This window comes from Clinocottus analis, unplaced genomic scaffold (assembly GCF_023055335.1).
Source record: "Clinocottus analis isolate CAN_PGR_092001 unplaced genomic scaffold, fCliAna1.0.p SCAF_16, whole genome shotgun sequence".
NCBI classification, from domain to species: Eukaryota; Metazoa; Chordata; class Actinopteri; order Perciformes; family Cottidae; genus Clinocottus; species Clinocottus analis.
This window is the reverse complement of record NW_027175887.1, coordinates 9128893-9154586: the sequence shown is the minus strand read 5'-3', so window position 1 is coordinate 9154586 and position 25694 is coordinate 9128893. Positions and strand designations below refer to the sequence as shown.

General features: G+C 47.5%; 1 protein-coding gene across 7 annotated transcripts in view; it reads right to left on the bottom strand.

Annotated features, from left to right (window-relative positions):
* Positions 1-25694, bottom strand: part of LOC137786300 (BAH and coiled-coil domain-containing protein 1) — a 61263-nt gene that overhangs the window by 15919 nt on the left and 19650 nt on the right. For 4 of the 7 annotated variants that reach the window (XM_068578072.1, XM_068578076.1, XM_068578077.1 and 1 more), the window contains exons 3-11: positions 15665-15847; positions 9272-9397; positions 6644-9064; positions 6166-6280; positions 5856-6055; positions 5392-5553; positions 3857-4134; positions 3162-3504; positions 1412-2356 (exon numbers count right to left, since the gene is read on the bottom strand). In XM_068578072.1, coding sequence (XP_068434173.1) covers positions 1412-2356; positions 3162-3504; positions 3857-4134; positions 5392-5553; positions 5856-6055; positions 6166-6280; positions 6644-9064; positions 9272-9397; positions 15665-15847 — 4773 coding nt within the window. The remainder of the gene's footprint in view (positions 1-1411; positions 2357-3161; positions 3505-3856; positions 4135-5391; positions 5554-5855; positions 6056-6165; positions 6281-6643; positions 9065-9271; positions 9398-15664; positions 15848-25694) is intronic. The other 3 variants (XM_068578073.1, XM_068578075.1, XM_068578078.1) reach the window with 3 other exon arrangements.

Below are 25694 nucleotides of genomic sequence, written 5' to 3'. Positions count from 1 at the left end.
GATTAATACGCTTGACTATTTTGTGTTTCACGATTGGGTTTTTATACTCTATGAAGCAAGTATTTATTCATGCTTTACTAATGCTAAATAGTGTGTAGTTATTATAAAGTATTACCCAAAGATGGTGTACATTTAAATGAGCATGTGTGGCTTATTATGTCAGTAGCATATTGTGATATAGTGAGGGGGGAAGAAAGGAATTTAAGAAAAAGGGCACATTAAACCAGTATGAGGATGCAGCAGCATATCGTTTCAGAGGTCATATCAATGTGGACTCGCCAGATGCTGCTATATTAGTGGCCATCTGGGCCAACCTCTTCATATATAGCACTACCTGCCTGTGGCACTGAACAGACTCTCTGACCTTTGAGCTAAAGGCTGAATACCAGAGGTTGCAGTTTAGTCATGGAGAAGAAACACACAATGTTGTATACAAAGAAACACTTTCTTACATCTTTACTTATATAAATATATAACAATACAGATTCTTCCTACTTGTTTTATTACTTGTTTTGGTGAAGACTATTGTTGTGACTTGACATGTGCCACTTCCTTGTGCTGTCAACAATATCGCATCACAAAGACAACATCACTGCCTCTAGGATCAGTTGATGATTCCCTTTTTATAGAACCCTCTTTGGGGAGCAGTTAAATGCATTAGGATGCTGTGGTAAACACAAAACATCCTTTTGCATGAATAAAAAAAAAGAAATAAAAAAAACACGTGGCGCTTTGAAAAACAAGGAAGCTTTTAAAGCCACTTTAAAACAATGGGGTCTAATTAGCCAGGCAATGCTCCAGGGTGCTGAAAACATTGACTGCTTTTGTGATTACACACTAACTTTCAGTAACGTGTGGGAGAGAGAGGAAAGCCAATTGGTGTCTCTTTTTTTTCCCTTTTTGTTAAAATGTGTGTATTTGCAATTGCGTCTGTTTCTTGATCCATGTGTGTGTTCGTGCACATGTGTGGAACAACCGCCAGCAGACTGGAGAGACAGAGAGACTGCTCCCCGAAGGAAGGGAAAGAGAGGGAGTGAGGAAGGGAGGTGTACAGCCCTCACTAGTAGTTCAGCCCTGTCCTCCTGCTTCTTCTCCCTCTCCTGAGGCCTTTGCATCGTTAGAACAGCCTTTTAGAAAGTAAAAGTGCCTTTAACACACCAAAGAAGAGAAACGGCAAGCGGGCATGCAGGCAGCATCTCTGGGGACGTGTTAGAATCCACCAGAGGCTCTCGAGACCAGCAGGAAGAAAGGAGTATCTGGGAGGGAACGCAGAGTGACGGAGGCTAGGCCTGAGGAGGAAGTGGGAGTTTGTCTCAGTGGACAAACGTGAGAGAGAGGCTAAACTACGAGATAGTTTATGAATGTGTTTCTGTGTGCATGTATGAGTAATGGACGACCCTCTGTCCCTCACCCTGACTTTTCCCACAGGTGTGCTTTTGCTGTTGCAGCTCCAGATCTGCCAGCTCACTCAGAAGCTCCATACCCTGGTGCGGGTTGGGCTGCGATGGGGCAACTGATGGGGCGCCAAGAGGGAACAAGGGAAATGGAGGTACGTCTGTGCAGAATGCAGCAGCAATCAGCAGCTCCAGACTCCAGTAGCAGGGGACGAGAGGTTTGTGGGACACGGCAACAGTTGCCTGGTTTGGGCTAGGGGCAGATGTTGCAGCAGGGGAAAGACACACAAAATCCACTGAGGCGTCATCAGGATTTATCGCGTTCTTGTGCTGCTGCTCGCTGTCCTTTGCTTCCTCAAGGGACGGGGGCCGAGGCTCAGGAGCTTCAGGGGAAGCAGGGTCAAGCTCGATGATGGTGGGCAGCTCTGGCTCCTGCTCTGCAGGCATGTTGACCTTTTGAGCACGATCCAACTGGCTATCCACTGCCTCATCATCCGCTTCCTCTTCCAAGGTGATGACAGCTTCTGGCCTTTTAAACTCCTCTGTTGAAAGGGGGACTGGACAGGAAGCAGCCTCGCACACCGGGCTTTTAGCAGGGGGGCAAACCATCACCTCTTCCTCAGCGGGCCCCTGCTCCTCCACCTCCCTCTCTCCAGGCACATAGGTGGCTGCTGTCACCGCTGCTACCTCCACTTCCTCCCTCTGTTCCAGGACTCTCTTCACCACGCTTTCCTCCTCTTCTTTCTCTATTTCCTCAGATGGGAGTGGCTCTGGGAGGGGCCTAACCACTGCTTGGCAGTCGAGCTCCTCCCCCAGACTGGAGAGAGACTGAGGAGCATGCTCAGCAGGCTCCACTTGGACTGCTTCCAGGTCAGCTGGCTCAGCCAGTCGAACATCCTGGGGGGAGGGCCCGCTTCTGTAGCCCATGGCAATAGCAGGGTAGGTGTATCCAGGGGGCAAGTCTATAGAGAGAAAGAAATATAGATAATACAATCATCAATTGTCAATACCGACTAATTGCATTAATTTCTAAGTGAAATTGTGGATGAAATACAACAGAAAGCCCAATTTTATGCAAATCTAAAGTCCTTCCATATTAAGCCCATTCTAAACATTATTCCCTTGCTACCTTTGAGTTCAAAAGGGATTAGACCCAGGTAGGGGAACTGCACTCTGCCTTGATCTCCCAGCAGTAGGATGGACAGAGGACCACACGCAAATGTGTCCGTGTATTATTTGAAGTGGGCCAAGCTTTGGTTTATCAGAGCACCTGACACAATTCCTCTGGCGCGCGGCCGCTGTTAGCCAGACATTAATGATGATGAAGAGAGTGTGGGGCTTGTGGGGGTGGAGGAGACGTGAGGGCTGCTATTGAGGTGTTTCTCGGTCATTACCGAAGTAACGGTAGTGGAAAGCCCCAGCTCAGCCGGCAGCCATTTTCTGCAGCCTTGAGCTGTTCAGTCAATCAGGTTCTTGCCAACAGAGCCACCCACACATATTAACACAACATCAGCAGACAAAAAAGATAATTTACAACAGTGGCCATTGCAATTACCACCGGATATAATGTTCAAGGTGATACAATAATGCACTGTCCCTTTTCTCTTGCTGTGTCAGAGATGTTTGGCTTATAATGTGTAACTGACGGCATTTTAAACCGATTATACTTTAACAGGATTTCATTTGATGTTATCAATGTAGCTCATACTGAAGCCATTGCATGCCATGCAACGTAAGGAGTCTGTAAAACCTTTTTCTCATGCTTACCAGGCTCCAGAGACTGTGGGTAATCCTGGGGAGGCTGTCCCTCTCCTCGCTTGTCCTGGGACTCAGCCCCCTTGAGCATCAGAGATGGAGCAGGGCTGATGGCAGGTGAGTGAGGGGCTGCTGCGGCAGGGCTGGGAGCAGGACAGGGAGTAGAAGGAGTACTCTTGGGATGTGGTCGTAGAGACGGAGACTGGCAACAAGGGGACAGGTGAGCGGCACAGGCCCCGGGAGAGGTGTTCCTCTGAGATGGGTTGTAAGAGTAGGGCTTTGCAGGTTTGGATGTTCTCGGTTCAGAAATTAGTTCTTCTAGTTCAACAGAGGGCTCATCCGGCCTCTTCTGCATCTGTGGGAATACAATTAAGTTATTTTCATTTCTACATTTACAGAATAACCTCCAAAAAAAATCTGGGAGATCTCAAGCATGTGAATTTCTACATTTGCAATGTAATAACCAATTAAAAAACAGCTACTTGCTCCGCAGCCTATATTCAGTGATTTACTCCATCCTGTGAGAACGTCAGCATATCCCAGAAAAAAATATTAGGGGAGTTAAAAATAGAATAGTCATGTGAGAAAAGCTGACTCATGCACTCTGCTTTTTCACTTTTGTATGTGTAGATAGCTACCCAGTGAGATGAAGAGATCTAATTCAATCAAGCTCTTCTGAAATCTTGCATATTTTGAGCTGTGATCACCTGTGAATTGTGAGTGGCGTGATGTTGCATGTCCATGCCATGCACAGCTCTGTGGTGCTGCTGTTGCTGCTGCTGGGTTTGAGACTGTGGTTGCTGCGACTGGTGGCTCTGGTGCTGATGTTGATGCTGATGCTGGAGCTGCTGGTGCTGCTGGAGAGCGTACAGCTCCTGTTGCCGTAGAAACTGGGATCGGGAGTACACAGCAGGATGCTGCATGTGGGAGGCTGGGCCCCGAGCGCCATACACAGGGGGCCACAGCCCTGGCTGCTCCATCACATCTAATGAGAAAAAGGAGGAGGAATGTGACAAAGGGGGCTACCTCAGAACAATAATAAAAGCATGCACATACACACTTTAGCAACCTTTCCCATCAACACACTAGAATACAACATTGTGTTATCCATATCCAGATGCAGTCATTATCCACATCCCACACACCCATTTCAAAACAGAGAAAGCATTATGGATCATTTAAATGTCATTGTATTCAGAACTTATACAGACGACAGACAAACGTCTTTCAAAATACGATTTTGGGTTTCACAGAACAACATCTCCCTAGGCAGCAGCAATCCCACACTCTCCCCCCTGAAACAGAAAGCTCTGTCTCTTAAGAACTGCCTTGAGAATTATCTGGAATGTTGGGGGGAAAGAAAGTCAATGATGAAATGCGAACAGATGATGATGGCTGTAGTTTGATTAGCGGTCAAAATACTGGGGGCTGGAAATACGGATGTGTTTGTCTCGCTGGAGCATTCAGAGCGGACTTTCCGCCAAAAAGTCCCACCTGCTTAGCCAAATCGCAGGAAAGGGTCTGCGAAAGGGCCCAGCAGGAAGCTTAGTTCCCATATCAGTGGGTGGAAAAGCTCTCAATCCTTGGCTTTAAAAGACCAGTAACTTGGTGTGGGTGATGTGCTGTGACAGCGGTCCCACTTAGGAAGTACTGGGCCCAAACTGGAGGAACCTCAAAAACCTAATCTTGATTCTATTCTCTCGCCCTTTGACATTGACTCGCCCCTCCAACCCATTTCTCCTAGACACACCAAAAATCCTTGTTTTCAGCGACATAAACTTAGATGTTTCCTGTGGGAAAGCTTTTTTTTGTGGATGCACTTCCTTTCCTGGCTAAAACTCCTGCAGAGCACAGAAGGAAACGTACCGTTGAAGATTGTGAGCTAATTAAATGTCACAGCCTGCTCACTGAAAATGCGTCTGCAATGAGTTTTGAGAAGTGATCTGCCCCTCACCCTCCCACTTTCTCTTTTTCGCGTGTGTGTGTGTGGTGGAAGTTGCACATACAGTATAGCTTTGGATAAGCACCCTAACCCGTAGAGAGCCCTATTCCGGCTGAACCGAGCAGGTGGTGTGCATAAAATCTTGGAATTGTGATGTGTCTCTGAATGAGTCCGTTAAAGGGAAATCAGCAGACAGTTCCAATACTGTAATAATGTCCATGAGGCTGTACACATGTGCATATACATTCAATGTACTTTTTAAATAAACTTGACAGAAGACAAAGAAAGGGTATGGCATACCCAGGTGATGGCTTGCAGGATGGGCGGGAGGCTCAGTGGGCAAGACCACCAGCTGGGCAGAGGGGTCCTGAGGCAGAGGCAGGACTGGCTGCAGAGGGCCTGGCATAGCTGTCGAGAAACCTGGGGGCAGATTCTGGTGCAGGGCTGTGTGGCCTATACCTGCTTTACAGAAAGGATGTCAGTTTAGATTTTCATATATATATATATATATATATATATATATATATATATATATATATACCCATCACATATGTTAAACACTGCTAAAAATATACAACAAATAGCACTCAAAATCATGTCATGTAGTGTTAAAGCGCTTTGAGTGGTCAGAAGACTAGAAAAGCGCAATACAAGTACGGGTCCATTTACCGCCTTTGTTTATTGATCCGTAACATTGTAATAAGTCACACAGTTGGAAAGTATAAATGCACTCTTAATTGCTAAAACGATTAATATTTTCTGACCATAAGAGTGTCCTGTCATCCAAAGGGATGGGCTTCCAGTTCTTGGCATCCAATGATGGTGAGCAGAATGTGCAGCAGGATCTCCTAATTGGCCAGACTGGAGGGAAGTCCCGCCTGGGACCATGAGATGAGAGGTCAGGTCTCCGTGACAGCTGTTGGAGGGGTGGATTCTTGCAAACTCCACCCTTTCCTTATTATCCCTGTCATCAGGATGAGACAACGGTAAGGAAATGCAAAAAAAGGCTACTGAAGGTTTCTAACAATAACATATTAGAAATACATAATGAGCAGTGGCTAAACAGGTGCTTACCTGATATATGCATCTCTCTCTCTGTCCAAGCAAGTCAGACCTATCTGTTCCCCACTCATCCTCTTTCTCTCCTCTTCGGCAGTAGGATCTGAAGGATACATGGAGCGGGGTGGTCCTGCGAGACAAGCATTATCTTAACCAATAGCTCTCACCTAGTGAGAACATGTTCACTAGTCTCTCACACTTTCTCAAAAACCAACCATAACTAACAAGAGTATTTTGCCCCACTAAAAAAATGCTTTTTAATGCTATTTGCACCAAACTAAATGTCATACTATACATGAGTCTTAATCCTTTAATGCATCTTCAAAAAATAAAGGTTTTTCTCGTCACTGGAAACAATGTTCAGTGCCACCAATATGTTTTCACCCCTTTTTTGTTTTGGTTTCACTGCTATGTCATCAACAAGTGACAGATAGGAAAAAAAGGTCTGTGTTCCCCGCACCTCTGTTTATGCGGCAGTGACCTATCTGCTTACCTTTCACTGAGGGATGTACCCTGCCTTGTCGGCTGTTTGGATGACTGTCTGCTGAGCGACAAGGTGGCTCCCTTTGTCTGGCCACAGCCACTGCAATTCCAACTGGTGGCTGCCGCACCTCACTTTCACCATGACCTGCATCCCCCATATCCCGGCCCCGCCCACTGTAATCAGGGCGCTCATTTTCATTGGCTGGGCCCTTTCTGGAAGGTAGAGTCTGTTTGTTGCCCTGCAGGGCACAGCTCCCCCCAGCAGCACCTGATTTGAGCGTTCCCAGCCCTCCAAAGGGGCTCTTCTGGGAGAGGAGCAGTGGCTGTTGCTGGTTGCTGTATTTTAGTAAGCTTTTCATGGCACTGCTCTCCCCCTGAGTTGGGCCCTGGGGCTCTGGTTGCTGCTGTGGCTGCTGACTGATGGGAGGTGCTGAGGGAGGCTGGGGAGGTGGCAGGCTCATTCCCGACTGCTGCTGCTGTTGTTGTTGTTGTTGCTGCTGCTGTTGCTGGGAGTGTTGCAGACCAGTACTCCCTAAGTCCATGTAAGACTTCCTCTGCTCCTCCTCGGTTTGTGACATGTGGTGGGGAGGCCTCATGGCCCAGGGTGGCACCGGGGTCTGCTGGTGGTGGTGCTGCCCACTGCTGTTGCCGTAACCATATGGAGACATCTCCATTTTTCTTTTCAGCTCCTGACTAGTCCCTTGGTTCAATTCAACAGGAGAAGGAGCATCTGGTCCCGGTCGGCCATGTTGCTGGTGGCGTATCCTGGCTACCTTTTGGCCATCTCTCTGCAAGGAGCAGCTAACGGCAGAACCAGGGCCATGGGCTACTCCAGTGCCACTATGTTGAACCATGCTTTTACTTCCAAGTGGGGAGGAGTTAGGTTGGGGTCCTGGATGGGAACAATCTCTGTACGGAGACGTGTTGACAGAATGAGCAACAGAGTGTCCAGCCTTTGGCCCCTGGGGCATTGAGGGTCTAAACACATCCATGTCCACACCACTGTTGATACACTCAGCACTGCGTGATCGTACAACCTGATGCTGCTGTTGGGGATGTGGAGGCGGTTGTAGTTGGGGAGGTGGAGGAAGCTGTGAGGGCTGAATGTGTTGGTGGTGGGACTGCATCCAATCTGGAGCCTTATCTGTCTTTCTGTATGGGTGCTGTTGTTGCTGCTGCTGCTGCTGTTGCTGCTGCTGCTGCTGCTGCTGTTGTTGTTGTTGCTGCTGCTGTTTTCTTTGCCAATTACTATGGTGCCCGCCACCTCCATTCTTTTCTATTACCTTATCCTTGTTATTGCCGCCTCCCCCTCCACCGCCCACACCATGGCAGTCTGGGCTACCAAGCTGGAATGGACCACTAGATTTGTCCCCCAGGCCCGCGACAGATGGCACAAATGTAGGCCCTGTGATTTTAGGTTCTCGTCCCACATTGGCCGTCCCCCTCTCATGTGAGGCAGGGTTGACTAAAGGAGCAGGAGGGGGCGGGCAGAAGAAGTCTGGATGGTGGTGTGTATGGTGGGAATGATGTGGATGGTGTGGGTGGCTTGGGTGGAGCTGAAGACAGTGGAAGCCCCCTGAGTGAGGATGTGTATGGGGGTGAGTATGAGGATGTGAATGGGGGTGTGCTCCTCCAGCAGCAGCACCCATGTGTAAGGGTGGTGGTACAGAGTAGGACAGCGAGTGGTGGAGTGGTGCCTGACCCCTTTCCAGACAGTCTGAAGGTTGTTCACTGATCCTCATCTCCCCACTTATCCCCTCTTTGGTACAGCGACTACTAACGCTGGACCCCATATGTCTAACCTGGCTGCTGCCTCCACCCACCATGACCCCAAGGGCCGTGCCCTCCCCCCCACAGCTGGGCATGGAGTTCTTAGCCCCTGCTCCGGTTCCTGCATCTCCGTTTTGCATCTTGCCATTGTGCAAGCAGGCACTAAAGGGCTTGCCCATACTCTGAGGGTGTTCCTTGTTGTACTCCATGGTAAGGGATGCCTTGTGCCTCTCCAGGGCCCGACTGTTGACCTCCTCCAGAGGTAGTGGGTGCTGTGGATAGTGTGGGTGCTGCTGATGGGAGTGGGAATGGTGGTGGTGTGTGGACTGGGGTGGCTGGTGGTTGTGGAGCTGTTGCTGTTGCTGCTGCTGTTGCTGCTGCTGTTGCTGCTGCTGCTGCTGTTGCTGCTGCTGTTGCTGCTGCTGTCTCTCCTTTGCCTCTTGTTTGCTACTGGACCTCTCCTTGTCCTTTACAGGTACCACTCCTCTCTCCACAGATGCCTCTTTTAGGCCTTTATGTAGACCAATGCCTATTCCTGGATCTCTGTCTCTGCTGCAGGACCCTTGAGAGTGTCCTGAACCTGCCCTGGACATTGGAGGCAGACTGTGATTGGCAGAGATGAGAGGTGGCTGGGACGGGAGACCTCGAAGATAGAAGTTCTCTGAGAGGAAGAAAGGCCGGCCAGTAAAGACAAAAGCATTAGTCAAGAAAGGAAAAGGTGACGACAAAATTAGATTATTCGGCTCTCACGTTCGTGTCCCCAGGCATCCTTGTATCAATAACCCACAACACATTAAACCATATATGTTGTATGAATTGAATTGTCTTCTTTCTGTCTGATTGACTTTTTAATAATCTCATGCCTCACCTTTTTGCGTGTCATAGAAACGGTGCTGCCCGTAGAGAACTCCACTGTTGGCATGGTGATCCAAGTGGCTCATGGGAAGGAAAGTGTGGGCCAAACTCCCTGAGAATCGAGGATACCCTGGAGCTGCTGAGATGGATAGCAGAGAGAGAGAGAGAGATGGAGAGAATTGATAAGACAGGACAATAACCTCCAAGATGCAGTTATCCAGGCTAACCCAGCATAATCCTTCTGGTCCAATGCAGCTGGTGGTGTTCATACGCAAATAAGCGCTGGCTCTGCCTGTCGTGTTTGCCTTTCCTGCCTGAATTTAGAATGCAAACAATACATGACAAGCTTGGGGATTGCTGTAATGTATGAAATGTGTCTCTGAAACATATGGCTCTTTCTTTATCTCTCTCTCGGAGCTGGCAGTGACACCACTGTCCATTTGAATGAAGTGGAGGATGGATTTGAAGCTTGTGTTTACAATGAAGAAAAAGTTGAGAGGCCTGACCTTAACTGACATATATCAAAGGTAAGAGGTCATTTGGAGGTTGGAACTGTTAGGCGGTGCACCTTGGTTTACAGCATCAAGCCTATATGGAGGACATGGACACCACAACCAAACCATAACTCATTTTGCATTGGGACATTCAAAAACTCAAAGGGCTTTGAAGGTGGAGGAGAGAGAACATTTAATTGGATTGAAATAATTGACAAATAATTTCTGACAACCCACTTTCATGGCAAACTTAAACTTATACTAATCTGAACAAATCAATGTAAATTGTATTTCTCCATCTCTAAAACTGTACAACTAGTTATGCTAGATGATTGCAAGAAATACTTTTAGTAAAAAGTGTTAAGTGTGAACCAAAAAAAGCATAGTGAACACAGCATGTCATGTGATACTGCCGTGATTTAACCTGTGTCATCTCCATCTACTCCATGCTACACACAGGCTACAGAGATATTAAGAAGAAGAAAAAAGTAACCTATATGCATTATCACCATGAGTGAAAACGCATGTCAGGGCAGGACGGAAAGAGAAGGAGGTGGGGAGACATCAAGAGAAGATACTGGAGACATGCTGTGTTAGTGCCACTTTCCAGACAGCACTTCTAACGTCCACCAGAACCACAGTCAACCATCTCAGTGGCCTCTGAGTCATCTAGAGAAGTTCAGGTGTTTCACATCTCCTTTTCCCTGCTTTTGCACCTGCCGCACCCTCCAGCCTCACAACTCCCAGACGGAGTGAGGGAGGGGAGGGGGGATAAAGAGAGGAAAACATAGTTCAAACTAAATGAAAGACAGACGTATTTGTGTTGGCAAGCGTGCGACTTGATCCCGGGAAGCGCAGATGCAGTTCCTTTGGCCCCGGCCAACACAGGAGCTCCGAGTGTTGAATGTCTCACTTTCTGCCGGTGGAACAATAGGGCCGATGCTGGGAGCCAGCTCTGGGGAGGGAGGAGTGTTGTCGTGGGCTTAATGACCTCGTCTCAGAGCGGCCTCCGCATGCTCCCATCTTAATTAATGAAATGCAGAGAGGGCAAACAGTCCTGCAATAACACTGGAGGTGCTGCTTTCTGAGGAGAAAAATGTGGTGATAATTACATGCCCTCACTTTTTTTCTATTTTACCTATTTCTCTATCTCTCTCCCTTTGTCTGACTCTTTGCTGTCATGCTTAATAAGAACACACATTTATGCCAATTCATCCACAGTGGGAGGAGGGCGGATCCTTTGTTTAAGCAAGACATTTTTTTTCTCTGATTTTGGGAGGGAGAAAAGCAGAGAGCTGTTTGGCAGTCTTTATCCAAGCCGGGAGAGGGGCTTTTTTTCTGCGGCAGCATGTTGTTTGTGTGCGTGACGATTGACGGCGTAATCCCTTTTCACAGCGTGGTCTGGCTGTGCCCGATAATGCCAGCCCGCTCAGTTTCAGCATGCCCTCCAGTGGGGCGGCAAGAGGGGGCCTGCTGGGCACGCCAGAGCCCATTCAGCCATTAATCTGGCCAGGACAAGGGAAGCTGCTGCTGCTGCTGCTGCTGCTGCTGCTGCTGCTGCAGGCGACGTGAGCAGGGTCTTAGTGCAGTCTGCTGACTGCACAGCAGCCTCGCTCTCTTTCCCTCCACACACTCGCATAAACAAGTCAGCATCGGCAAGTGAATGACAGAGGAGAGTTCACAGCGCATGCCCTCCTTTCCAAGGGCGGAGCAGGGGCGAGAGGCAGAACAAACAGAGCTGCAACCGAGGGAGGGATTTCCAGAAGTTCTGAAGATATTTCTCACAGCATGGTGGGTTGAGAGAAGCGGGCCGACAGGGAGGACAAAGAAGGGGGCTGGATATAGAACAGCACCTAAAGGCAGTAAGGAATTAAGGCTGCCGAATTAGAGGCAGGCGACAGAGTGTTTCTTTCCCCTCTCTTTTCCACTCAGCTATACCTGCTCAGAAAACACAAACCGTTACCATTGCTCACGAGGGTTTCTCCGCTTTTGCTGAAAGGCAAAACAACATTAATGTTGAATTGTATATACTGTCTTCTGGAAAACGGCTGTAACATTTCAGAGATGGAAGGACACAGAGAGAGAGAGAGCATGGCAGAAGAAGACCTAAAGGAAAGGAGGAGCAGGTTGAGCTGCCTGTCAGGGCCGCTAATTGAGAAAAAGTGACAGAACCATCAAGACACCGAAAGGGAGGAGGAGGGGCAGTACTGTGGTGTATCTCTTCGGGTTTGACTAATTGAAAGGAGAGGGAGGGAGGGAGAAAAGGAGAGAGAAGGAGAGAGAGGGAGAGAGAGGGAGAGAGAGAGAGAGAGAGTCTCGCTCTTAAATCCCATGAAAGGAAGAGCTAGCAACTGCTCGCAAAAGGAAAGATGGACAACTGAAGATAGGCTTGGAAAGACGTATCAAACAGAAGTGGATTAGACAGGTGTGTGTGCAAGCAATTGTGTGTGCGTGCGTGTGTCTGTATGTGTTGACAGAGATATGAGACTGCGATTGTTTTTGGCATAACGTAAGAAGTAATTTGGACCGCAGCCAGCTGGCCTCAGGCCTGTGAGGAGCCCGCAGGTTTTTTTTGTGTCCATTTTTCTTCTTTTTTTCCCCACATGGTTGATTCAGGGGGGGGGGTTATTCATGGTTTATATAACGGTCTTACACATGAAAACAAATCTTCCAAAAGCTCATAGGGCCTAATCCATTTTACCAGGTGTTGTGAAAAACATTTTACATTACATTTATTAAAACGTCCCTATACGCTGTTTTACTTTTTTTTTCCTGTCTCCTTCTACCCACAATCATATAATGCCATCCGTCTCTGTCTATCTCTGTCAAAGTGAGTGAGTCCACGTCTCCGTTCGGCAAATTAACAGAAAATCCCACGTGTGATACACACAATGGCTGTTACTGTAATTGGCAATAAATCTGAAGAGACTATCTGAAACCAAAACCTTGTTAAATTCAAGCTACTCTCTGACATCATGAAAGCCAATAGTGGTTGGGTTATTGTCACCTCTATATAAATATGCCAACATTTGTAAGACAATATACTGAACACTTTCGTTGTCCCAACACAATAAATCGTTATACAAAAATCAACACAAGACTTTTTTGTACCACACTCACCGAATCCCTCTGCCAGAGTTATCTTGATTCAAGGGACCAAACAACACTGTTGTGTGGTGAGGTTATTTATAGCTTTGCTTAAAGTGTCACTCAGCTAATGGTTTGTCACTCATGCTCCGAACAGAAATGTGGTCTGTGCACGACTTAACTGGCCCTCTCTAAAAATGCTCCACACTAATGTCCGCGCTAATGCGGATTAAGTTGACAAACACATATTTTTTTCTCTCTGGTTTTGCCTTCCAACCCCAGAAACTGAACTTTAAAGCTATTTCAAATTAGGAAAAATGTACCGAGTATGATTGTTGACTGTTTAATTGTCAGCTTGTATTTCACAGACATGGTTAATTATTATCTTTCTCAATACTTCTTCTCTTCATAATCCATATTTAAATACACTTGTTTATAGTACAGTATACTATAGTGTCTAGTTTGTCTGTGCACTGTTTTATATTCTATTGTAAATTTTATATGTTTCTATATCTTGTGTTAAATTGTTGTTTGTCTTATGTATGCAGCCCCCAAATTCCTTGTATGAAAACATACCTGGTAATACATGGTTCTGATATTGTTAATATAGTCATTATTATCCTTATTGTTATTACTATTATCTTCACCAAGGAGCTTACGTTTTTTAGGCTTGTTAGTTTGCAAAATATCCTCAAACGTGTCAACACATTTCTTACTGGAGTAAAAACCAATGTCAGCCACGTGTATCTTTTCACTGTCTATTACTATGTGCATTTTGTTGAAGGTCGAGATCATAGTGAACATTTCTACCTTTTTTATTCTGAAAATAAAACATCTGAGTGGTTTCTAGATAACACACTTTATTTGACTTCTCCTCATCTCCGCCATAATAACATTTCAAAAGTGATAAATATAAAAAAATATAAATTGTTTTTAAGAGCCTCATAAAAATAAAATCTATGATTAAGTCTACTCTTTTAGTAGACTAGGACAGTATTTATCCAGACTATTACTGGTTAACAATTGACTAATGAGATCATTGTCATCTATTGCTCAATACGTGGTCGATTTTAGCTCTTTAATCTGTGGCAAACGTGTCAGAAGAATAGCAGAAACAAAGACATCCAGCACCATGACAGGTATATGCCAGAGACACGAGGATCATACAGTAATCTTTGAATACAAATGTGAGCTGCTATGCTTGGATTTGCATGCAAAACCGCCACTTTAACAACACACCTCTCTCAAAAAAAAAAAAACCCAGAGAATATCTTTAAGGTTACAAGTGACACACTAATGCGCCGACACACAAACACAAGTCGGTGCCTGCTCTGCTGCTGGTGGGGTTCTGCTGACACCCGGAGAGAGGAGGCGAGAGGCTGGGTAATTGTGCCGCTCATTTTGATGACTTGCTTTTTATGCAAAACAGGAAAAAGACAATATGCAATTATCTTGAGGAGGGAACAGCTGAATGTGGTTGATGAACAGTCTGGATTCAATCATGCTCTTAGTGTGTTAGATGCAATTAAACTGCAATAGAGATAATGGCCTCCATTGCCAACTGAGTAATAATCCCAGTCATAATCACCTCCATTACTTTTATTAGGCTTGGCATTATCATCATCACTCTTATTAATATTATTCTACTTTTCCACAAGAAAAAAATCTTTGACAATGAAACCCTGAAACCATAAAGGTGAAAGGAACACCGATGCTTACAAAATGAGTCTTCCACTGAGCTGATGCCAGAGCTCATATCTCATTCAAATGCATTTGTCCTGTCTCCTTGTACATCTGAAGAGTGCTGGGGGGCATGCGATGGCTTAACAAACTCTCATCACGCAACTGGGGCGCCGCTGATCAGTGACCACAAATAACAAACACTCCCCACTGGCGTACCCCCGCGCACCAACAGCTGGGCTATTCTTAGCAAATAAATAAATACAAGACCACTGAAACACAACTTCAAAGACTGTAGTTCACCAGATGGCATTAAGGGGCCATCACATCATGTAATTAGCAAAAGATTAAGAACGTGTAAATCTATAAAAAAAAAAAAAAAAAAGTGACAGAAGTGAAGTCACGGGTAAAGCAGACCTTGCATAAATATATGAGTCGGTGGCATTGGAGGTCTTACATTTATCTGTCGTCCTTAGCATTTGAATTCCTGAAATACCCAAGCAGATTAATCTCTCTACTTTATCCTTGTGTGACTTCCTGGTTGTATCTAAGCAGAAATGTGAAGTGTTGAACTGAGTGTGTTTATATTCTCCTGACTGCGTGTGTGTGTGTGTGTGTGTGTGTGTGCCTGCGTGTGTGCGTGCGGTCAGGGTTTTGTAATGCTGAGCGTCGTGTGGGAACTACCCTATTAAGCTGTGATGGAGACACCAGCTGAAAGCTCTGCAATCACTGCAACTTTTTTCTTGGCCTGCGATAGCGGATGCTGCTTTCGAGAGCGTTGAGTGGCATTCCTGCTGACGTGAATCGAATACCGCAAGATTCCTCGGCTGAACTCTTGACCCTGTGTGTCCTCATCCAGAAACCATGGCACTGTGCTCCATCCCAAACATGCTGGGCCCGGGACTATTTCGGTGAACAAATAAAAAGGGTGGGAGCCTGGCTTTTTTTTTTGCGAGATGATTACAAGCTGTGCTTTGGTGGAAACCTAACACGGCCTAAAAATACACAATATCAGAAAAACAATACACCCGACAAAGCTCGGTCCCCAATTCTGCCAAGACATGAATACCGCCTCATGTGGTCAGATGAGGGGTGTGTGTGTGTGTGTGTGTGTGTGTGTGTGTGTGTGTGTGTGATTGAGGTACCTTCATGTGAATGGGGAAACCAGATTTGCGAGGCGCTGGAGTGAGGTCCTCCCCGGAAGGAGGGTGAGGAGGGCGAGGAGGGCGGCCGGGAAGAGTGAGACGGGTGGGAGGGGGGCGAGCCCAGACTACTCGCCAGAAAGGTCCCCATGAAGGAGGCGGAGGAATTGCCCATCAATCCACTGCCTGCAGACCCACAGGGAGAGAAAACATAGTTGGAATTGGAGGATTGCATGTACACTGTGACTATGGGAAAACAAACCAGATGTAGATGTAAAGGTATGGAGCCCACTGGCGGCCTAGGTGGAATCACAAAGCCAAGCCGATTTGATCGCTGCCCCGGGGACGGGGTGAGAGTGTGAGACTCTCCTCCCCCTCACTGACAGCAGAGTCCTCTCCCCTCCTCTCCCCTCTCCTCCTCTCCTCTCGCACAGCCTCTCCCCATGGGCAGACAGAGGTCTCATCTCACAGCTGAGTACACACTTTCTCAGGCTCTCTCCCTCTCGCTCTCACACACTTTTGCTCCCGCTCCCCAGTGTCCCTTTCTCAATTTCTCTCCCTACCCTCCATTATCTTATACTCTCCATCTCTCTCTTGCATGCCCTCAATCTCTCTTATTGCTCTGCTTCATTTCACCTCCTCTCTGTCTCTCTTTCTTCTTTTCTCCCTGCATGACTCTGACAATCCTGTGCTTTCTTTTGTTTCCATTTTGGTGTTTTACTCCTTTTTCCTCGTGCCTTCCGCTTTGTCACAGTGGCCCTTTCCTCTTTCCCTCCTCTGTCCCATCATGACGAGCAGAGAGACATAATGTGCATGCCTCTCTCCAACCCTCATTGTCTCTTATTTCCCTCCCTATGCCCCTTTTCTCTCTGACACGTAGCATTTCTTTGCTTTGTTCTTTACCATAATGATGGCACCAGCAGAGTAATCTGTCCCTGGCTGGCTGAACTGTGTGTTTAACAAGACTATGATGAGTAATTGACCATTCGTAGCAACGCCCGAGTGACTGGGGGCTGATTGTCTATTATGCTTTGCTGGGCAAGCTGGAGAAAACACACTGATTAACCACTGCTTAAATTGCATTCCCATTACGCGCTCGCCAGTGCACTTGAGCGAGGGGCCCGGGTGCCCCACTTTTTGCACATCCATTTCCCCCAAGTCACACTGAAGTCTCATGCATATGTATGGTGCCAGGGTGAGGGCACGCGTGCATATACTTGCACAAACTCACACACTGGTGAATCCTGCATTGTGCGCACAGGGCTGGCCGTGAAAACATTGGGGTGAGCAACATGGTGAAAGAAATAATCCTCTCACAAGGAGCGCTAGGTGATTTGATTTTCTTTACGCATGAATCAGTCCAAACATGAATCGATCCTTTTCTGGGAGTGTGAAAACAATTGCGTGGAAGTCTTAATCAGCCAGGTGTTGAGAGAGCACATCCTCTGGGCAGACAGCGGGGATAAACCCATCAGTCTGCCTGCTGCTCCTCCTGCACCGAATAGCCTGTGGCTCATGGGCCAGAGCACAGGAGCATGCAGAGGCGCGCGCACACACACACACACACAGAGAATAGGCATGGGCGCGTATTATTGCACACATACAAACACATCTCGATGTCACACTTTTCACCCCAGACAGGTGGAAATCCCCCACAATCCCCAACCTCACACTAGCTCGAAAAAAAAAACACGTTAAAAACCACCTTAAAACCCACCTTGTGTGTGTGTGTGTGACGGTTTATTACAAACTCACAAAAAAGTTGTCTCCTAAGCAGTATTTGACGAGCACATTTCACACTGCAACAAAAAAAAAATCCCTTAAAACCCGCCCACAGGAAGAAAAAAACTGTTGAATGTTCCTTGTTTGAGTATTAATGCATCTTTAGTTGTTGTTTGTTGCGTTTCATGGATATTACAACAGGAAAAGCTGTTTAAAGGGGTCATATCACGCTCAGCCCCCCTTGCTCCGATTGTCTTGCGAGAAAAAATGGTGCACCTGTGCACAGGTAGTTCTCATCCTTTTGAGTCAAAGTTAGCAAGCAGCATCTAAGATCTGACGCAAAATATAAAGCAATAGAACAAAGACAACCAATAATATAATACATCATATTATCACTATAAACATTTAAAGCATAAAACTCAGAAATGACAAGTAAGACTTTAAATATCTTTCGGAGGCAGCCGTGTAGGAACGGGTGCCATAGCAACAACATACATGCCAGTGGGAGGTAGAGTGATGGCGTGCTACGGTATCCATGCTTCTCTCTTTTTCCCTCTCCGCTGCCACCTCCCATCACCCCTGACCCTGCGGAGCACTTCTGGCAGAGCTCTGTGGAGTGCAGGGTGGAGTAAAGCCAGCGTGCCGCTCGGCACACATCCAGTCCCCATCATCCAGTAAACCCAGGGCTCCTGTATGGCACCGCCCTCGACATTGCACACTCCTCGGCCCTCTCTTTCTGCCTGTCGCCTTCAGGATCCCCAGCTTTCCCCGGCGCCTCCAGCTCACATAAATCAGCTAATCCTCCTGCATTATTAACAGCCTCGCCCCGGAGAGAGAGATAGGGTGAGAGCGGCACAGAGAAACCGTGAAGCTCCTCTTCACACAGCGAGAGAGGAGAAGAGAGCCTCTGCCAGAAAGACAAGGGGGAAAGGGACAATACATAAAAAGGGAATGTCTAAATGTTAGGCAAGGGAATCTTTGAAGTTTACGCTGATGTTCGGGGAGAAGGAAGACCTTAGGAGGGTCTTGGATGAACTCCTACACAACCGGACCAGACCGCTAGGGGATCCAGTGTGGCCACAGGGTCGGTGCAGGGAAATCTGAATTGTGGTAGCACAGAATAACACTGCAGAAGCTTTCTCCACTGTCACATTGGCACTTGCTGACTCTACAGTGTGTCACTCAGTGAGTGACCCCTCCCTCTGTGTTGTGTCTGCCTCCTGCTGAGAATACAGCACAAAATGTCTCTCTTGCAGTTTCTCAAGCGTCCTCACATCACTGTTCAATCTACCACGGGCATTATCAACACGCACACTGCTTTAATATGACGCTCTGCCTAAACTCATTCAGGGCCTAATGAATCAGAGGTGTCGGTGAGAAAGCACAGAGGTTATTAAAGCGGGCTGGTCTGCTACGGTGTCAGGGCAGTTCCAGTTTAGGTACCAACCAAAGCAGTGCAGAACAAGTGAAGCAAAGGTCCCGAGGCATGACAGCATCCGTCCTGGACTCACCGTAACTGTTTATATAGCAGCTTATTAAGTGATGACATGGATCCAGGGAGCCTGGTACCGCTTCGCCAGCTCCTTGTAAAAGTTGTGTTTCCTCTGCCTGCATTTTGTTTTTAACCCTGTTTATTTATTTCTCCGGTTCTGAAGTGGTGCCAGCAGTGCGCTTGTATGGGCTCTTAAAATACCCGGGTCATGTGCATCCTAATCAGCGCCGATCCTTGACAGCGATGAAGATTAATCCTATTAAATTAAAGCAGAAGGGAGCATTGGGATGGGTGAACCCTACGTCTCTCATCCCACCCCGACACCCTCACTAGCACAGCTGCGTTCAAACGGGTTCAAACGTACAAACACAGAAACAAACTCACAAACATCCAAGAACCTCTGGAGGTGGAGGTGTCAAGTGCTACTCCACCCACACTGCAGCGTGGGTGTGTCGGGTGAGGCAGTCCAGTTTGTGCGCAACGACCAAAACACAGCGATGTGGGCCCGGGCACAGGCCCTCGTGCACGGCACGGAGTGAGCAGCAGGCGGGGAGGCGGCGCAGCGAGGATGAAGGCCCAGTTGTCATGGGAACGCAAGAGAAACAGCGCTTGAGGCACGGAGAGTAGCCATTACAGCAACAGTGGGCAGATGCAGTCGGTCAGTGTGCTGCTCAGCAACAACGGCCTCTTCAACCGACCTCAAAAGTCCACCAAACATGTGCAACTCCAGAATTCTCCAGAATTTCAATTGTTGGCAGGTGTCAGAATCTTTGCCCCGACTTATTAATGTAACTCAAGGGTGAAAAGTTGTTTGGTGTCGTAACGAGGAGTTATACAATAATAGGATGTAAAGGGATTCATGTGAGCCAAGCAGTGATGGAGCGCAAGCTGGTGAGACAACAAGCACCCACCGACAACACGTTGTTCTTTTCAACGCTGGGAAGCAGATCAAATTTTCCTCCTGGAGAAACACACCAAGACACTTGCATGTGTGTGCTTGGGCAGGCTAGATCACACACACACACACACACACACACATACGCAAAAGCTCAGATCTGTAACTATACCTAAGAGAAGATAAAGTACAATTATTTCACTGTGCATCACGTTTCCCTGTTTGCTCTTGAAAAGTGAGCCAGGGGAGGCTGCAGCTCTTCGTCTTATCTGCAGACGGCATCCTGAAGGGACGGATGGACGTGTCGTCTAGACAAGGACAGCAGACAGGCGGCGACAGATGAGAGTGATGGTGACAAGAGAAGAAGAGAAAATTGCAGGTCCGACTGCATCAACCTGTTCTCCACAGCTCAGTGATCAGCCAGCGCCAGAGAGGGGAGGACAGAAGAAGAAATGCCCGGAGATAGAAACACACACACACACAGAACAATTCAGTGAGCAATAGCCGGCTGAAGTTGCACTGTCAGCGGTCAGTGCCATGTGCAGCTCCTAACAATGCACCCTTAACAATCCCAGCGCGTATACTCTCCCTCCGTCGTGTCCCGGGACAAAACACCCTCTTTCCTCTCGTCTTAAAAAAATCAAATCAATACCAGTAAGAGTTGAGAGACGATCAAAAAATGTAACTAGAAACCTTTTCTTTTTCCAAGAGCTTCTTAAAATCCAGCAGCTAGTTGAAGTAGCTGCTGCTGGCACCACGTCTACGATTAGAATGGGATTCGTGATTTCTGACACGTTCTTAATGTGGCCTGGTTTGGCTCTTTAACACTTGAGTGGGAAAGAACCTGAAAGTCGCGACAGAGGCGATGAAGAAATAAGACATTTCGAAGTTAACTTACCGAGCGAAAACATATTGAGCAGGATGCGTCTTTCTCAGCAGACTTCCCTAACGACGAATTTCCATGTTCTGCCCAGAAATTCAGACGCCCAAAAAGAAGCCAGCCAGACTTTCCACACACATATTCACTCATAAACACATAACTCAGTTTCTGTGCCTCTCTAGCAACACGGGGAAACTGGATTGGATCGGGCAACCGTACACACCGGCAGCCCCAGACAGACTGCACTGGCTACCCTGGAGGGCCGCTGACTAACCCAGCGACTACTTCCTCACAATAAAACACAGAAGGAATTTCAAATGGCTACTAAAGAGGGGGGATTTCCTTCAAACAGTCACAGTCATCTTGAAAACATTAGCACAACTGGTAGCCAAATTCCTCCTCTCTTCAGAAACAACTGGAGCGGGAGTTGTTGTTGTTGTCGTCGTTGTTCGCCCCCCCCGCCCCTCCCCCCCCCCCGCTTCGCAAACCGCCTCCCTGCCTTTAGACATTCTGAAGTGAGAGAGGAGCGCGCAGGCGGTCCAGTCCTGGATCCGGGCCATGTGCAGAGGTGGGGGAAAGTGCCAGCAGCGCACACGCCTCCGACACTCTCCACACTGCGTGCCTGTGGAGTGAGTTTAGTGGATGTGGTCAGCGCGGGGGTGGGAGAAGTGGAGAGGGAGCGGAAGGAGCAGTTGGGAGAATGGATGGAGGAAGAGAGGGAGAGTACAACGGGGCAACATCCAGAGGAGGGGTAAGGGGCGAGAGTTGAGACTACAAGTGTAGATAAGGGTGTGAGGATAACTGTGAGAAACTTTGAGAGCGAAAGAGCACCAGAGAGTGTGTGGGAGTGTGTGTCGCCGAGCATATGCGCGCCTCCGTGTGTGCGATTGTGTGTGCGTATGGTGGTCGTCTCGCTGAAAGTTGACAGCCTGTGTTTGTAGAGTGGCTTCGTGGTCAGCCACTTGCTTGCGATTGAAGCGATGGTGGGGTAAGATGGAATGATTTCTTTTGGAGTACTATGCAAATAAAATTGTCTCGGGAAGGTCAGCCAAAGCATCCCGCACACTTCACCCAGCTGTTTATACTATGCAAGTTGACATGATAGGGATAAGAGATTCTAATCCTAAACAAATTAGTCCAACTGGCTCGTCCTGGCTTGGCAGGGATCCTGAAATCAACAATGGATCTACACAGGCTGTGATGCTGCGGAGAGAACAGATAGGGGGACATGTCTCTGAGGCATATTTTGTTCTAAGAGGGGTGGAGTGATGTCAAAGAACATGCACACATCCCACCAATATGTTTCCCTCCATCGATTCTCCATCTCGCCCGCTTTGACTATTTGTAGAGGTGAAGAAATGTGTGCCGCGACCTGGCTGACCCTCTCAAGCGGTATTCCACCTGAGCTTGACTGCAATTAATTATTTATAAAGGGAGAGGGTAATCAAAGCAACAAAAAAAAAGGTCTTTCACCACTAATCCCATCACTCCTGTGCCAACAGTAGTGTGGAGGAGGGCAGGGGGTAGCTGACAGGAAGAGATAGCAATGTCTGGAAGAGTTCCTGCTGAAGAAGTGTTTTATGAGCACAGTAAATAAAGAGCTGGACACACGGCCCCGGCGCAGCTATTTGCAGACCAGGAAGTGTGTTGTCTAAGAGCTCTGTAAGAGCTGGCGCAGGGGTGAAGGCTACAGGGTTCGAAGGAGCTGAGGTACGGGTAAAGAGGTGAAGGGTAAAGCACAGGGCAGGACATGTGGGAATGACTCTCACAGACTAGAAAGAAACTGGACTAGCTGGACATGAGTGTTTGGACAAATGCTGAAGGTAAAGATAGGTCTGTTATAGGCTCTGTTAGGTTTGGGCTCGTCACTCAGACCTGTGTTTCGGCGGTTCGCTGTGATCCGTGTGAAAGTGCAGAAGTGTGCTGAGTCACTGGCCTCCTCTGTGCAGAGCAAGCAGACATTCCAGGCCGGGACACAGAAGGTGGGAGGACCAATTCGAAACAGCAGCAGGACCGGGCCGGTACAAATGAGTTCAAGGCCCATTACCTTCCTTTTACACCCACCCACACATGCACACTCACGTTCCCTACTCCCTGAACACAGGTTCGGGCTATTTCAGGCTATTTCACAACACAAAATCACCAAACTCTGCTTTCAATTCCTCCTCTGAGAAGTTAAATGTTGATGGCGTAACAAGAAGTGCACATTAGACCAGGCTCAGAGTGTTTTCTCTCCAAGCACCACGGCGTTATTTCAATCAGCATTTCACTTTATTAAACTCCCTCCACGCTGCCTAATAAAGCATTTGTGTTTTTGTGTGTCTTGGTTTAAATGAAATGCAAGTGTTTCTTATGGAATGGTCAATAAGGGCCTGACATTATGCTGAGCACTCGCAGGGCCAGAAGCATTTTGTTCTTTGCATACTGGGGCGCTACACACTCCTCAAGGAGACCCATTTGTTATCTGTCCAAACTTTGGTGAGTGTGCTTGTTAACTGACCCATTGTTACATGAGGGTGTTTCAGGGCCGTTTGCTGCGTTCCGGCTCTTTATTCTTGAGGCATGAAATTGTGATTACCATAGCGGGGCTCATCCATCCCATGCTCTCTTCCACACATGCACGCTAAATATCCACATTTGTATTTTGTCTTCTCTCTTCCACTTCTTGTCTCTCTCAATGTGATACACACACACACAAACACACACACACATAAAAAGAGCCGCCCACAGCTGCGTCAGGCCATCTCTCTAACAATCCAATCTGTTTTCTTTCCCATGATGTTTCCCATTGGCACAGGGAGGAGAAAATCAGATTTACTCCCCCACAGGGCCCATGCAGTTGCACTGATATGGAAAATGATTTCAGTGCTGCTTGAGCCCATAAACATTATTTTGGTCTCCCCTGTTAATGACACATTTCTTCCCAGCATTGTGAATCTCACAGAGAAAGAGATGAGTGTAAAGGGGGGTTGGCGAAGAGGAGGGAGAGAGGAAGGGGGGAGGAATCCTCCAGGGCCTTTCGTTCAACAGGGGAGACCTTCACCCCTCAAACTGCATCCTGACATGCAAGCCTTTCTCACCCTCTTCCTCTTACACACACATATGTAGAAACACACACACACACACACACACACATACACACACACACGCACGCACACACACACACAGCTAACCAACCATGCAGGAACTTAAATAGTTACAGCCCTTATACAAAGCCCCAAAAAGAAAAATCACAGTACAAAGATATCGCTGCTGGAGTCAAAGAGGGATTACTCACCTCTCTCCCTCTCCTCTCTCTCTCTCTCTCTCTCTCTCTCTCTCTCTCTCTCTCTCTCTCTCTCTCTCTCTCTCTCTCTATAGCTGTCAGACTGATTCTAAACACACTGCATTTGGCTCCAGGGCTCAAAACAGCCCCACTACAATTGTGTCACACAGCCCACATATCTTTTATTGGTGGTAGCAGCCAATATAGCAACCGAACCCCCTCATCCTCTTGAACACAGGGATACAATGTGTACTTTTAGTGGTAAGTTACAAACACTCTCTGCCCGAGGCATATTGTCAACGAGAGGAGCGCGCTGTAGCCTCGAGTCCTAAACACAAGTCATTTAACATGATGGCGTTAAAAGGAGACTCCAACAGGCCAATGGCGAGACACTAAACCTCCCATTTGGCATCCATTAATACCCATCTGCGGGACCAAGTACAAGGAGGCGAAACCAGGAAACGGTCATGTTAAGTCGGACTAAACACTGTTCTCAGCTTTTTAATAATCTCTCACAGGTCTCTCAATCTTCACATGCAAAAATGACGTGTTCATGGTTCTCCTGTTCCTCTGGAAAACATCACGTGGAATGCTCGGGATCTGGTTTGTTTTACAGCTGATGACTGATCTGTCTAAATCCATTGGTTTTATGCTCTGGCCAAAGGGATGGATGGGTGACTAACGGCGGATTGCGTGCCATGTTTCAGCCGACGCAGCCAAAGCTCCGCCAGCCAGGTCATGGACACAGACATGCCTGGTAGTGGGAAAAAAAGCAGATTAAAACAAGTGCTCAGCACTATTCCCTCTAATTAGTCCCCTGTTAACTTTTGAACTTAATTGGTTAATTGAGATGTGGTAAGACTGGGCAGGTTTCCCCTCCCTCAGGGTGACCATACGGCTCCAGTGTTTCAGCCTGGCACTGCCTGGCACAGGAGGTAGCTCCCTCTCCCTCTCTCTCTCTCTCTCTCTCTCTCTCTCTCTCTCTCTCTCTCTCCCCCTCTCTCTTTCTTTTTCATTTCTAGCATCCCACCGCTCCAGTGACGAGGAGTAATGATGCTGCACAGGAGGCAGTAAAACAGTGTTTTGCGAGTGCGTTTTAGCAGAGATTGTGCCCATGCACTGCACATATGCTTGTGCCACATCAAAGCAGCTCTCTGACTACCCAGTCCTGGGTGGTCCAAACCTCGATTTTCTCTACCAGCAGCGCTAGATAGCTCCGGGAAAAGTGAAGTGTGGATGTGGGTGGATGTTACCTCACCACAGGCGAGTATGTTCTGTCGAACTCAGAAGTCAGTTTGCTTTGGAGGAGACATGAACAGCGTGAGGATGGAGAATAAAAGTGCGGTGCAGTACATACACAGATAAACACACAAAACCCCATAGGCGTCACATTGCTCAAGTCTCCCCATCTCCTCTGGTTGATGTATAAGGATACCCACAACACCACATAAATCTGCAGGCAGCTCGACTCATTGGGGCAGATTTTGCCTGCCGTCTTCCCTTTTTCACTTTCATCCCCTCTTCTCCCTTTGCTCCTTTGAGCCCCATCACTCATTCCCCTTTTTGGTTTTCCCTTTCCGGCCTAACACCCTCTCCATCATCCCTCCATCACTCCCTCTCCTTCCCCCATGCTGCTCAGCTCCATATTTCTGTCCTCTCTCATCAAACCAGCTCTCTTCCCCCAGTTGCCGTCTTCCGCATGGTTCAAAATGGAAACACTTTCTCTTCATTTTCTGACTTTTAAAAAAAGCGCTTTCCCTCCCACTCCCTCCCTCATCA